We start from the raw sequence: 14,136 nt of genomic DNA, 5'->3' as shown, positions 1-14,136 counted from the left end.
TCAGATTTTCACTTTCTCAATGTGGGGAGTTCAACTTAGGGTTTCTTCAAACAAGACACCAAAAAATTTGTGCGTTCGATCCTTCGAAACAAATATTTAAGTCGTAGGAAACTGGTCTATTTTCTGATCTAAAGATAATATATTTTGTTTTACTAACATTTAGAAGCAATTGACTATATTTTAACCACACAGATAAATTTTCTAGCCAGTTATTGGTGACTTGTTCGAGGTGAAGCAGGTCTCTACTTAAAAAAAAGACTTTCGAATCATCAGCATATAAAATAATATCGCGTGATTGAGGTATAGTCACAATGTCGTTTATATATAAAGAAATAATAAAGGCCCAAGAAGAGAGCTTTGTGGAGCACCGTATCTAATGGGTGCCAACTCCGCCTTAAAACCACGTAGTGTTGCATATTGAAAACGGGATGAACTACGAATTATTTCCAGCGCATTGCCTCTGATTCCAAGTGACTCCAAATTTTGTAGTAGAATTCGGTGCTTAATTGAATCAAACGCCTTTTTGAAATCTAAGAATATTCCAATTATATAATCAAAGTTTATTATATTTTAAATTATTTTGTCTTTAACCTGCATCAGGGCAGATTTAGTTTAGGTGTAACTATTGTAAATATTCACACACTGTGACTATCATAAAACCCAATGTATTTATATTATATTCACACCAGCGTGTTATCCTTAACTGCACAGTACATTCAGTTTATAATATCTGTATCACTATTAATAGTCACATTTTATCAGTGCGTCTCCAACGATTCCAGTTGGTACCAAAACAAAGTTTTCGGAAGAGGTGAATTAAGAGTATCATTATTTTACAATGTAAAAACTATAACACAACTAAAGTTCTCAGCGCTTTATGATTTGTCACCAAAATAGACGCTAGGTACCGTATTAGCTAATAGAGATACGTATTATTTTAGGGGAAACATTATTCGACGATTTTATTTAACCTGACACAAGCGATTTGCGTGGAGAGTTATAGGAAAACAATAACTCCCTATTAGGCACGACATTTGGCTAAAATGCGATTGCTGAACTACTTCACCTAATGACTAGGAGGTAGTGCGTGTATAAGACCCTGGTGTTTGGCCCCATAGGTCGGTGTGGTCGGAAGAACAGGAGCCGGTAAATCGTCGCTAGTCCTGGCTCTTCTGAGGGTACTGAAACCCACGAGCGGCAACATTTGCATCGATGGTATCGATATTCGTAGAGTACCCCTGCGGAGGCTGCGCACTTCACTCACGGTCATCCCTCAGGTCAGACCTCAATCAAATTTGTTTCCTTTATTAGCATACTTCTTTTTTGTTAGTCAGAGCACAATTAAGGGTTACATTCAAAACGAATACTAATTTTGTTTTCTGCATTACTTAAGCTGCAGTATAGGCTGCATCTTTATAAAAACGCTCTGAAAACGCTTAATGTGACGAAGCTTGCAGACCATCAGGAGTAGCTTTCATTTCAAGAATAAAAAATCTTGAAAAAAAAAAAAAAAAGCTTACCGAGTTTTATTCTTGGTAGAAGAGCGTGTTGGTTTAAGTCATGGATGAAGAAAGAATAAACCATTAAAACAGGGACAACACAACCACATCTTTCAATTTTGAAAGATGTGGTTGTGTTGTCCCTGTTTTAATGGTTTATTCTTTCTTCATCCATGACGAGTTTTATTCAATTGTTTTACTTAAAAGATATAATTGTGCGTTAGCATCGAGTTGCACAGTGACACCATGTCTGTTTGAAAATTCTGGAATGGAGCACCTCCTTCGGAAAGAATGGAGCATCTCCTCGAAGTGAAAATATTAATACAAATTATTAGAAAGCGCTAAACGGCTGTAAATTTTATCCCTCCCGAATAATAAACACTTAAAACCTAAATGGTTCATGAAAAGAAAATAAAGTTTTTTTTAAGCAGTCTGGTTGGGACAGTCTTATCGAAAAATTAATTTTACGGGAAAAAATATTCAGTGCAATTATGACGGCGCGAGATTTATTTTAAGTTTTGCGCGCATAGTTCATGACGTCACGGAATGGTCCTACGCTTTTTCGACCTCAACGAGATGGTCATACGGTCTTTCCACCTCAACGAGATGGTCATACGCTCTCCACCTCAACGTGATGGCCCAGCCGATCCAACTCCCCTCCACCGGCCCGAAACGCTGAGAGGGAAAATTAATGGAAAGGAGGTGACTACCGATTAAATCGCGTCTCGCGCCGTCAGTATTGCTCTAAAAAATTTGTTTTCTTGTGAAATTAATTTGTCGACACGCCGGCCCAACTAGACCGTTTAAACAAAACATTTTCTTTTCAGGAGTTGTTTTAACTGACTGTATGATCGAGATCAGGCATAATATAAAGGTATGAGTTGTGGATAGTTTTCTCACACTGTAATTTTTATGATTCAACAAGCATGAAACCTAGCGTTTTAAATACACGACATCTAGTAAGTCTAAAATAGGGCAACTCAACATTGTCTTCCACGTGCCTGATATTTCGAGGATTGTGTTCCTGATAAATGAGTTAACTAGTTTATATAGCTTTAGTCATATTTTGCATTCCCTCGGCCCTCCTAAGCTTAATTTTAGTGACATAGTCGCAGCATTCAACAAAAAACTCATGCATTTGCAATGCAGTTTTAGACTCGTGACATGTTTTACTTACTTTACTGTGAAGTGTTTTACATACTTTTTGCGTAATTGGTCAGTTTGCGAGCTACCTTTCTCTATAAAAGCACGTCATACGTAAGCTGTACATGAAACGATTCAGTATGTATACTTTGTAATTTCGCTCATTGTAGTTTTTGCAGCTCCCAAAAAACACTTATGAAATAGAAATGTGAGCTGCGTATTATATTTTTTACACTAGAAGAAATTATGGCGAGGGTTCTTATATATCTTGTTATCAGTATTTGATAGCGGGGAAAGATCGGTGATCGGCCTTTTAAAGGATAATTCTTCTAATATTAGGTTAACCAATACAATAGTGGGGACAAAATACAAATGCAATTGACTGACACAATTTAAAGGGGCTGTGCAACGACATTGCGTAGGAATATTTCTTTCTTTACACAAGCTTCCTGGCATTAGTGGGACCCAAGAATACTCGAACGCAACACCACTGACCAGGAAGCGTCTTCGTCGCGGCGGAATTCAAAGGATGAAAGCGGAGCTTTTCTCTCAGTCTCTCCTTCCAAAGCCGCCTTTTGCTCCTTCGCGAAATTTGATGACGGAGCTGTGAGGACAATGGCAACATTACGATCCCCGGGAATGCGTCATCGAGCGTTGCGGTGCCGACATTAAAATGCTGCTCACACAGCGGACGCGAAGACTGCGTACGGATTCGATCTAGGCTCGTGACAATCGATGCCTCGACATGCATTCGGGTAGTGGCCCCTGTCCAATCGCTGCAACGACCACAATAGCCGAGCCATAACAATGTCTGCAACTCAGCGCGTGTCCTGTGCTTTGCCAACCCCAGCGCGTGGCTAGGATTAACATTGGCGGCATATAATCAGCTCCAGATGACGTGGCCGCTGGTTCTGGCTGCAAGTTGAGGGGGTGAACGGTGCTCGTTTTTCTTTAAGTTTTTGTTTGGAACTTCCTTTGCGTGGGGTGAAAAACGAACGTGTGTTTCATAGGTCATTACGTCAGGGATCCGTTTTAAGCAGTATTTGCGCAAAGAACAAAAATTGTTGCATCGCCCCTTTAACGACCATTTAAAATGTATATATGCCTGTTAAAACACTCAAAGAACTCTAAAGATGACCTTTGTTCTGCTTAGTACGCCTACTCTCATAAAGTCTGCAAGCTGTGCGAATCCTAAATACGTTTTTTTTCTTAATTGTAATCGCATTTTCTTCGTAACCGACGTCCAGGCAGGCATTTTCACATTCGATGGGTGTTTTTGTTTACTAGAAATGTTTCATGTTTAGCGACAGTGCTTAATTCAGAAACAACTCCTAAAGCAAGGGAAGCTCATAATTAAAGCTAGCACTTAGACTTGTACTACGTGGCCTAAAAGAGTTATTCGTATGGCCGTTACCTATTCCATCTATGCTGAATTGAAAAGCACACCAGCCACTAGAAATGGGTTTATTACACTTTACCAATGTGTGGCATACCCTTGATGAACGGATGAGTTTAATGGGCATCAGTTTTTTCACCATAATTCTGGTGTAAGCTTTTGGAAAACATGGGTCTCACCCTTACTTAAATTGGATGTGTCGATGAGTAGTAAAATTTACGAAGCACAAACTGGTTGTACTTGGTCGATCTGCTCCGCCAGATGTACTAAGTAGAAGCTGTCCGGCACCACGTTTGGCGTTGAAAGTCCGTGTACAGTGCCTAACAAAACGAAACGAACGAGAGGAGCGCGTGCCCTTGCGTACCTGATGCACCACCTGCTGGTAGAAGCCGTGCTATCTGGCGTCGCGTCTAGCACGCCAGATAGCAGGGATAGATGATTACTATAAAGCATAAATCCCAGGCTTACCCGCATTTTTTATCCTCGTGTGACACTCGAAGTTCGTTTATTGCTGTACCTCAAGTTGTGGGTTTACGGTTACGGTTGCCCCAAATTTAAAAAAAAGAAAACAGTCAAAAGGCGAGATATTTTATTTTAATCAAATTGAAAAATAACACAATCCATGAAACTACATATTAATTTAAAATCAGCTGTGTCCTTATTCCAGTGGTTGTCAGGTTTTTCACAGCTTTAACGTTTGACAAAGATAAATCTCTACAGCCTACTGCTAAGGAGAAAAGCGACTATGCTTCAAGTATCCCAAGCAGGGGCCCTAAGCTGGACGCTTGGCGAAAACGACGGCGAGAAATTTGGCGGCCCCGATTGGCCAACGCCACACTTGACCTTGGCGCCGGCCAATCAGAGCCGCCAAATTTCTCGCCGACTTTTCCACCAAGTGTCCAGATTAGGGCCCCAGCACAGAGTTGGCCAAGCATTGGCCAATGGCCGGCAATGGCCCTTTAGCCAGTGGCCAGACAGTGGCCAGAGATTGGCCGATGACTGACTTTTCTCTGGCCATTGGCCAATGGCCACTGGCCATCAGCCATCGGCCAAGCATTGGCCAATGAAGGGCCACTATTTGACCACTGGCCACAAGACCATCCCCAGCCACTAGCCATTGCTTGGCCAAAATCCGTGCTGCTTGGGTTATGGCCAGCGTTGACATGCCACCGGGGGTTGTGCCCCGAGTGCGAACAGTCTCTGAGTGCTTGGCTCAGCTGTGCGCATGTGCGACCCGCAACACCATATAGCCCGTGGCTTTTCTCGGCAGATGGCGCAAAAGCTCAACGGTAAGACATTTAGTGGTTAGAAAAAGCGAATGTTTGATTCCCGGATGCACTGTGGTCCCGAAAGACTTTGGATTGCGGGCGCTTCAAACGAAGTAAGCGGCTGAATTGAAACAATATTGTGCAGGGACATCTTGTAGTGGAATAAATTCGAACTGCAATACAAGCAGGGCGCTGACAGAAACAGAGACTGAAGGCTGTGAAGTAATAGGCTTAGCAATGACTTGAAGATCTGAGGGAGGCTATCCTAATCTTGCTCCCAACTGACGTTAGTTCCCCTGTTCGCCCTGCCCCGCGTTTGGCAATGGCAGCGATGAAGGTGATAAATCTGAAGGAGCGTAAGGCACGGGGTATTTCTACCACTGGCAAGAAGGGTGAGTTCACGGGACGATTATAGGCCATCACAGGGGCTCCCAGTAATTTGGTGACGGATGTAGAGTGCGACACTTCTTCGATGGAGATCTTTGGCACCAACGTGGTATTGAATGAAGATGAGGAGTTCTCAGCAAGCAACGCGATGGACATGAACATTTGTAAGGATGCTACGGAAGAAATCATGAACTGCGATGAGGGAATATTTCTCCATGGGAACCGGATCTTGGTCCCGAGAAATCCAGAACCGGGAAATTTTTGACTGGACAGACTTCGTTTGGTGATTCACAAAATAAGGGTAAACCGGACCACCAAACCACCGGGTTTTTTTTTTTTTTTTCGAACACCACCCTGTTCCGAATACTGGACAGCAGGACAGTAGGTCAAATGAAGTCTGGATAGCGACATGTAAGACCGGCTGCTAGGGAGCTGCTTCTGAACGAGGAAACCCAGAAGTCAGCAATTCCAATATGTCGACTCCAGACAACACACCACGGGACGTAACGCTTGTGAACATAAATCCCATAGAAGAGAGCGCTGGCTGTGGCTGCCTTAATTGTACCTCAGTTCAGTGTGCACAAAGATCTCAACAGAACAAGATTCAAAAGTTAGAAGCCAAATTGCGCAGTCTTACAGAGCTGTTGCACCAAGTGGACGTAGACCGGAGATACATTGTTAGGTTGGCAGAGATCTTAGAGGGAGATGAAAAGAAGAAGCGAGAGAGGTTGGACGGTCGGGAAGCCTTATTGCGTGTGATGGCCCGTTGTGAAGGCCTGGAGACACGACTTAACAGACTGGTAGATGCGCAGTTGGGAAACATGCACGTGCGGCCACCGAAAAGTTATCGAAACATCCTGGAGATGTCTCGTGGCGTGAGGCATGGAGAGCCCATATCCCTGAGGTTTTATTATAGGACAAGGATGTGACGAATACACATACACAAAAACAGGTCAAGGAGCCGGGAACGGTGCAAAATAATTGAAACCAAGAGGTTTGCTTCTGAACATCGCCGTCACATGAGACCCAGGAGAACGACAGCCGATTCTGCGGTCAAAAACACCCCCCCCCCCCCCCCCTCCAAGAAGTGCAACGGGAAGTGCTGGTCGTATGGGACACCAATGTGGCAAGATTTGCCAAAGCCTTCAGCGAAGAAACTGAGGATCAGCAAAGCTTCGAAGTGCTGCTGAACAGAGGAAACACAGCCCAACTTGTTTAGGATATGATCACCGAATACGAAGGCCACGCACGAAGAGTCTCCCTCATGTACATACTACACGTTGGTATAAACAATCTGCTGCGAGGAGATTAATCAGACGATGTTGTGGAGGACTTTCAAAAGAAGTGGAACAAGCGTAAAGCAGCTCTAACGATCTGCTCAATTTGAGAGATCATGTGCAAGGGCAATGCTATGGAGACGCGTGTGATGCTGCCAAATCTCAAGCTGAAAGTATTATGTAAGAATATCCATGCTAACTACGTTGATCTCAGCAGGGACCTTGCTGCCAACGACTTCATAACGAAGGATGTACTAAATTACAGAAAATAGGGTATTCGCCTGGTAAGCCACAACTTGGCGGAGGCGGTAAACCTTTTTTACGGCGGACGAATGCAAAAATAAAACGCAAGAACGTGAACACAGTGAAGGAGAGAGGAGGAAATACGAGATAGACAGAGTCAACGGAAGACCACACACGATCAACCGCTGCTTGGTATGGTCAGGACGACCGCGACCATCCACATTACCAACACCGCCCCCCCCCCCCCCCCCCCCCCCCCCCCGAAATGGCAACAGCACAACGTCTTGACGATACCGGGGCTGAATTCGGTTCCATCGGCCTTGGGATTTGTTGGGAACGGAGGAGACAAATGGCGGTTTTTTCCAGACTACGGAAAGAGCATACATTACGGCCCAGCAACCAAGGTCCCCTGATAAAGAACACGGGGCCCGAGGACTGTTTTCATGCGCAGGAATACATGATGCAGCCAACTCTGGCTAATCATGTCGCAGAGAGGGGCTGTCGCCTCTCGATTATTCCGGAGTTCTTGAACACCGAGCTGATGAATCATGTAGATGGGGGGGGGGGGGGGGGCCCACAGATCATTCCGCAACTGACAACAGAAGGTATCGGCCAAGGGTTTGCCTCAGGGTTTCCCCGACTGACATCGCCGCATGCGCCTTCAATGCAGTATACAACTCAAGTATGTCTGCCGGTGCTACCCCCAACCTCCCCGCAGAATATAGTGAGACAAATGTTGAGGGACCAGGAGCGAATTCCGGCAACCGCAGGCTCACCACGATCCCAAGAAAATGGAGACGTAAATGCGGGGAACTTGAGCAATGGAAGGACCAAGAGACGCGGACGAAGGCGGCGCAAACGCGAAGTACAGGTGTGTGTTAAGGTGGGGTTCCTTAACCTTAAGGAGCACGGAGGGAGCAGGAATGGCAGGAACGATACGGCGTGATGAAGGCAGAGGACATAACCCTCTTTGGTGTTGCCAAAACACACTTACGAGACTTCGAAGAACCGCCAGTGCACCCAGAATGATGTTGGGTGGGGTGCAAATGTGAAGTGGGTGAACGCCGAGGAGGGGACGCTGGAGCGCTCTGGAGCCAGACATCCACAATGTGCAGAGACTCCACCAACTGTCGTAATGAAATGTGGCTGACTGGTGGTCTAGTGGCGAACCCAGTCGCCGTGTGTGTGCTCTTTCTCTCGGTGGGAAATGAGCGGGGTAACGTAAATGACAGCATCCTGCAATGTGTTGTAAGGCGATATAATAAAACCGGAGACACGGAAACACGAAGGACACACACAACACCGTCTCAGACGCAGCTAAAAGTTTTATTCACAACACACTTTCTTTATATCGAACTAACCTCAGCTGACGCGGAAGTGGAAAAACTGCAAATGCTGGTATCAGTAGCAGGGGGACCACCCATCGCACAAAAGGGCAATGCTATCAAAGTCGCCAAACTCTAAAATAGTCAAGCATATAGAGAGTGTAACAATTGCGTTCCCGAGAGAAAATTCACAAAGATATTTTTAAAACAATTTGATCCTTTTAAGCCTGTTACGAAGGGAACAATTAGGGTCATGTCAGCAGGGAATCGTGATAGTGTTCCTTCGGTTGTTCTTGATAAACAAGTGCGGACGTTTTCGCTGTTTTAGTTTGTAGACTTTGTTATGTCCATTTTTTGTTGTGGTTGGCTTCGTAGGTTGTAAGTGATTAGATATTGGTGATGGGTGATCCCCCTTTTGGCTGATACTAGCATTTACTGTTTTTCCACTTCCGCGTCGGCTGAGGTTTGTTTGCTATAAAGAGAGTGTTTTGTGAATAAAACTTTTTTTTTTCTGTGTCTGAAGTAGTGTTGTGTGTGTCCTTCGAGTTTACGGATCTCCGGCGTTATTATGTTCCTTAATATGCACCTTCTCGCCTGTGTCCTAACTCTTCTTTCAATGTTGTAAGGGATGTCAACGTAGTGGGGCAAGGCAGAGATGTGGTAATCCTGGGTGACTTAAATGGTCACATTCATGAGCTAGATGGATAGAAAAATGGAAATGGTAGGCAATTACGGAAGCTAGCGGAGGACCTGCAGCTAGGAGTAGCGAACCTCCGCAAAATGTGTGAAGGACATTATACATGGTGTGCCAGAGGTCGAAGGAGTGTATAGAATACTATAATTATAGTCTTGTCTTGCGTGGCCTCGAGTGGTTTCTTGAGCACGTGCATATAGACGAGGATGGTGAACGTAGCATAAGCAACGACCGCAAACAGTTGCAATTCATCTTCACCGGGGCAACTTGGAAAAGTGCGAGAGTGAGACTAGAAGGTTCCACGCGTTGCTATCTCACCGAGAACGCGGTAGCTACAGTGGTAAATCTATTTGAACAAAAAAAACGTACTGAAAGGACGGGCGCGGCAGGTTACACACCTTACATGACTGCACTTAGCCTCATTAACTGACATAGTACGTCCCAGCGGCAGGAGACGAAGAAAGAGCGGGTGGGACGCGGAAGTCAAAGCAGCCATCCTAGCCAGAGAGGCCGCAAATTGGAAGCACCGCCAGTCTTTCCAAGCAGACTATGAGCAGACAACCACAACTAACTGGAAACTGTACCAAGCACGGAAACGATAGCCAGGCATCTGACCCAGGAGAAAATGCAAACGGCGAATTTGATAAAAATCAGACATTTGCTTCAGCGGAAAAGATGCAGCGAGAAAGCTTTGGAACTACCTGGCCACACTGGAGGGCCGAGGGCAAACTATATCGATCCTGAATGACTGCACAGGGCTCAAAGTAGACGACCTGGGCTCGCATCCAAAGACACACTTGAAGGAGATCTCTCCCGCGCACACGATCAATGCCGAAGTTCAAGGGGCTGCTCGGTCACCACGTGATCCCAACTGGTGGGAAATTGGCAAAGAAATCGTGGTGCGCGCACTGGTTCATCTAAAGCAAAACACTTCCGAAAGGCGGGACAGTATTCCAGCCTGGAAAAGGATTCCAGAGAGCAACTAGCGTCCATCCTGAACTACATCCTCTGCGGAAAATAACTTATAGAAGAAGACTGGAGACTCGAGCGAGTGGTGTTGATCCCGAAGAAAGTGAGCACAGACAACATCTACGCAGGTACAAGCACAGTATACAGAGCACTGGCATATATTTTCAAGGAACGGATGGGAGGGTAGGCAGATGACAGCGGTCACCTTACTGAACTGCAGGAGAGCTTTCGGCGGGAACGCCAATTTGAGAATAAGCTATTCACAATCACACAGTGTATTGAGATTGCCCGAAAAGAAAACCGATAGCTGCTGTGCTGCTTTCTGGACGTCGCCAAAGCGCATGACAGTATGCCACACTCAATGCTCGCACATTGCTTGAATCAGTTGGGCTGCCACAGCAGGGTGTTTCTATCATCCGATCTCTCTAATCGGGCAGCACTGTGAGGGCAGACCTAGCAGGGATGAAGTCGAAGGAGGTGGCGGTGACATAGGGCCTCCGACAGGGATGCCGACTCTCGCCACTTGTATACATGTTCTACGTAGTACGGATGGAAGAGAGGCTAACACAGTCGAGATATGGGCTCCTCCCTGAACCATCTAAAAAGTGGCGAGAAGTGGGTGCTACCAGGTTGCACCTACGCTGACGACATCGTGCTCATGGCTGAGACGGCTGAAGATATGCAGCGGCTACTGGACGTGTGTACTTAAGAGGCTACACCGCTACACCTAAGCTTCAATGCAAAGAAATCAGCAATGGTTCAGTTCGCAGAACCAGAAGAGACAACATGCTCTTTCCTGAAGTTGGGTAGCGAGGTGGTGCCGATTCAGAACTCCTATAAATACTTCGGGATCCCTCTGTTCAATGCTCCAGAATGCCTCCAAAGGCACCAGGCACAGATACGCCAGTCAGCTTTCCAAGGAGTCAATGTTTTCCGCAGACGAAGTCTGTGGAGCTGCAACAGGTTCCTTGTGTCACGGAAGGTGTGGAAGGCAGAAATAATGCCAGAGCTGACTTTCGCCAATGCAGTTATTTTCATCCTTGTGAAGTTCGCGACATCCTGGAGAGTAGAGAGCGAGAAGTAAGGTGACAGGCCCTAGGCTGCCAAGGAAATGTGGGCAATGAGGCCGTCCATGGGGACCTGGTGTGGTCGAGCTTTGAGGCAATAGAGGCGGCCAGTAAGATAGGTGACGTCGCACGACTACGGCTCATGGATGTTAGCCTATGTGTCAGAAGGTTATTCATTTACACACAGATGACGGCAGTGCACACACGTTGGCAGAAGCGGCTCTACCTACTTGAGAAGAAATTTGCCTTCTTTGTGGAGTTTGTGAATGTACTCACAGGAGTGAAGTGCGAGGCAGATGTGCAGAGGGGAGTGCGAGAAAAACAAGCCCTCCAGTGGGTAGAAGTGGCACATACAGAATTAACTATGACGCTGTACAGGGAGCGCAAATCAAACATCTCGGCTGAAACGCGGCTCTATGACAACAGCTTAGGCATTCGTCAGCTGTGCGTGGATCGATAGCCTAGCGTCCTGCGAACGCTGAACTATCGAAAGCTCTATGACCTCAAAGTTCAATCTACAGAGTGCCGCGCGTGCGGGAAGGGAGCCGAGACAGTGGAGCACCTGGTGCCATTCTGCGAGTGCCTCGTGCCACCCCCGATGGAACATCGCCAACCCCATTGATTGATTGATTGATTGATTGATTCATTCATTCATTCATTCATTTGTTTAATTTCTGTGCTCATGAACACCTTGACGCCTTGGTAATGATGCACAACAAAATGTTCATTGGTTAGTTACAAAAGTCCATGGGGACCATGGGAAAGTTAGCATCCTCCCATGCCGGGAGGATGCTAACGAGGCATTAGGGCTCCCGTTCATGTCAGACACGGGTAATGCGTCCCCAAGCGGAGCAGGCGGAATGTGTGGGAGAGACTCGAACATGGCCAGCTCAGCTGCATTAGCAACAACTAGGCGGGACTCTGACTCGTGTATGCAGTGTGTGCCGAGGACGAAGGCAATACTTGAGCACTGGCGGCACGAGATAGGTGACAACAAAAAGTGATGTGCACTTTTGTTCTTGTTTTTTAGAGCGCAGCTCTTAGGGGCCCGTTTTGAGGTGACGTTACCCCCCCCCCCCGAGGTCACGTGACTATTCGCAGGTGACGTGACCCCCCTCAGTACCCTTCCCTACTCCTCCTCAAGAGCTGCGCTCCGATTCGGCGTTACAGGAATTTGTAAACGGCTTTCATTTTTTTTTCTTTGCTTTTTAGGATTTTGTTTTACCTTTTAATTTTTACTAGGGCACGAATATTCGAGCTCGTCCGTCACAAAGGGAGCGGTCACAGGATCACCATAATCATCATTGCCACGCGTTCCCCTGGATCATTTCGTTTCATTGAGGACTGTGCACCTCATATTGTCTACTACTTGAGGCTCAACAAAATCGCATGCCATGGTAGTCGAGCTCATGGATACATGACGCCGGGAACAGTTTACATAAATCGATTGCGTGCTTTGCAACTGACGTGCTTATAAACGATAACATTCAAGAGCAGGATTATGAGCATAAGCAGAAACAAGCCTGAAAAAACAACCTCTTACCATTACATAAAATTTAATTGGTATGTTATACTGCACCACCTTTGCCAGAAGGACCGCAGCCTGAAACGGGAGATTTTTTAAGGATATGACGGATATCACCGGTAATATATAAACAGCGACACGTTTGATCCTCTGAACATTGCTGTCCTTAATCGAAGTACAATCGTTTGAATATTGAAGCATACTGCAAACCAATTTTTGTGTTACAGGACCCTAGTCTGGTAAGAGGCAGCTTGCGAAACAATTTGGACCCCACGGAAATGCACAGTGATGATGACTTATGGCGAGTCCTAGAGCAGGCCCATCTGGCGGAATTTGTATTGGCACATCAGGACAAGCTACTTATGGAGACAGGAGACGGCGGATCCAACCTCAGGTAAGTTAATATCATCATTCACGTACAGTGATGTCTCGTTAATATGGACGCCTCCGTTCCCCTAAAAAATCGTCCACAATGTGAGTTGTCCATATTAACGAGACAAAAATGCGTGTATTTTCCCAGTTCGTCCCCGAAAATGGTGTCCATATAGCGGGGTATCCATATTAACGGGGTCCATATTAACGAGACATGACTGTATCTGCGTTGTGTGTTCATGTTGTGTTGATCAAATTTTTAGTTTGTATGCCCACTCCCTTATGTAATACAGGTTCGGGTCCTAAAAAAATGATATGACTATAAGGCGGAGGTCTAGGATAATTACTAGGAGAAGTACAATGGCGATCATTACGAAAAAGAAAAGAAGGGTTTGATGATTATTATGATGGGGATGATGGCGATGATGATAATAACCAGGATGAGGACGATAAATAATGTCCATTTTTTTTATACATGTCGAGGACCTGTTTCCGAGTAATACACAGGGAGGATTGAAATACAATTCCAAAATTCATGAAAAACCTAACAAAGCCGTAAGAACAAAGTATGTGCAGGCATACAGTTGAGACTAATAAACTTGCAGTTTTTACCATTTTACGTCTTATTACTCTGAATAATAAAGACAGTAAGAGTTTTCTGAAATTTCGTTATGTTAATATTAGGGACAATCTTATTTGGCAAGCAATTCTATTCCGCAATTCCGTAGCCTTGAAGTTGCGAAAACAGAAGCAGGACGAATGAATTTGAGTTCGCTCAAATTGTTAATTCAGTTGGAAACTCGGCCGGGGGTATTGAAAAAAGCCGCTTTCATATTCTGGTTGTGATAATATATCTTATGAAAAAAAAGTAGTCGGGACAGCATACGTCGTAAGGAAAGTGTTGGATGCTTGCATAATTGCGAAGATATATGACGCTAGTCGCAAAGAATGGTGTGAAAAAATGTTCCTTA

General features: G+C 45.4%; 1 protein-coding gene across 1 annotated transcript in view; it reads left to right on the top strand.

Annotated features, from left to right (window-relative positions):
- The window catches only part of LOC121047289 (ATP-binding cassette sub-family C member 2-like), a 40,118-nt gene that overhangs the window by 16,770 nt on the left and 9,212 nt on the right, over positions 1-14,136 (top strand). Inside the window, exons 4-5 of the mRNA XM_040502412.1 lie at positions 1,119-1,277; positions 13,021-13,187. Of these exons, the coding sequence (XP_040358346.1) occupies positions 1,119-1,277; positions 13,021-13,187 (326 nt within the window). The remainder of the gene's footprint in view (positions 1-1,118; positions 1,278-13,020; positions 13,188-14,136) is intronic.

This window comes from Ixodes scapularis, unplaced genomic scaffold, assembly GCF_016920785.2.
Source record: "Ixodes scapularis isolate PalLabHiFi unplaced genomic scaffold, ASM1692078v2 PGA_scaffold10__122_contigs__length_95168666, whole genome shotgun sequence".
Taxonomy (NCBI): Eukaryota; Metazoa; Arthropoda; class Arachnida; order Ixodida; family Ixodidae; genus Ixodes; species Ixodes scapularis.
Note: the sequence above shows the minus strand (reverse complement) of the source record. Positions and strands in the feature narration are given on the sequence as shown.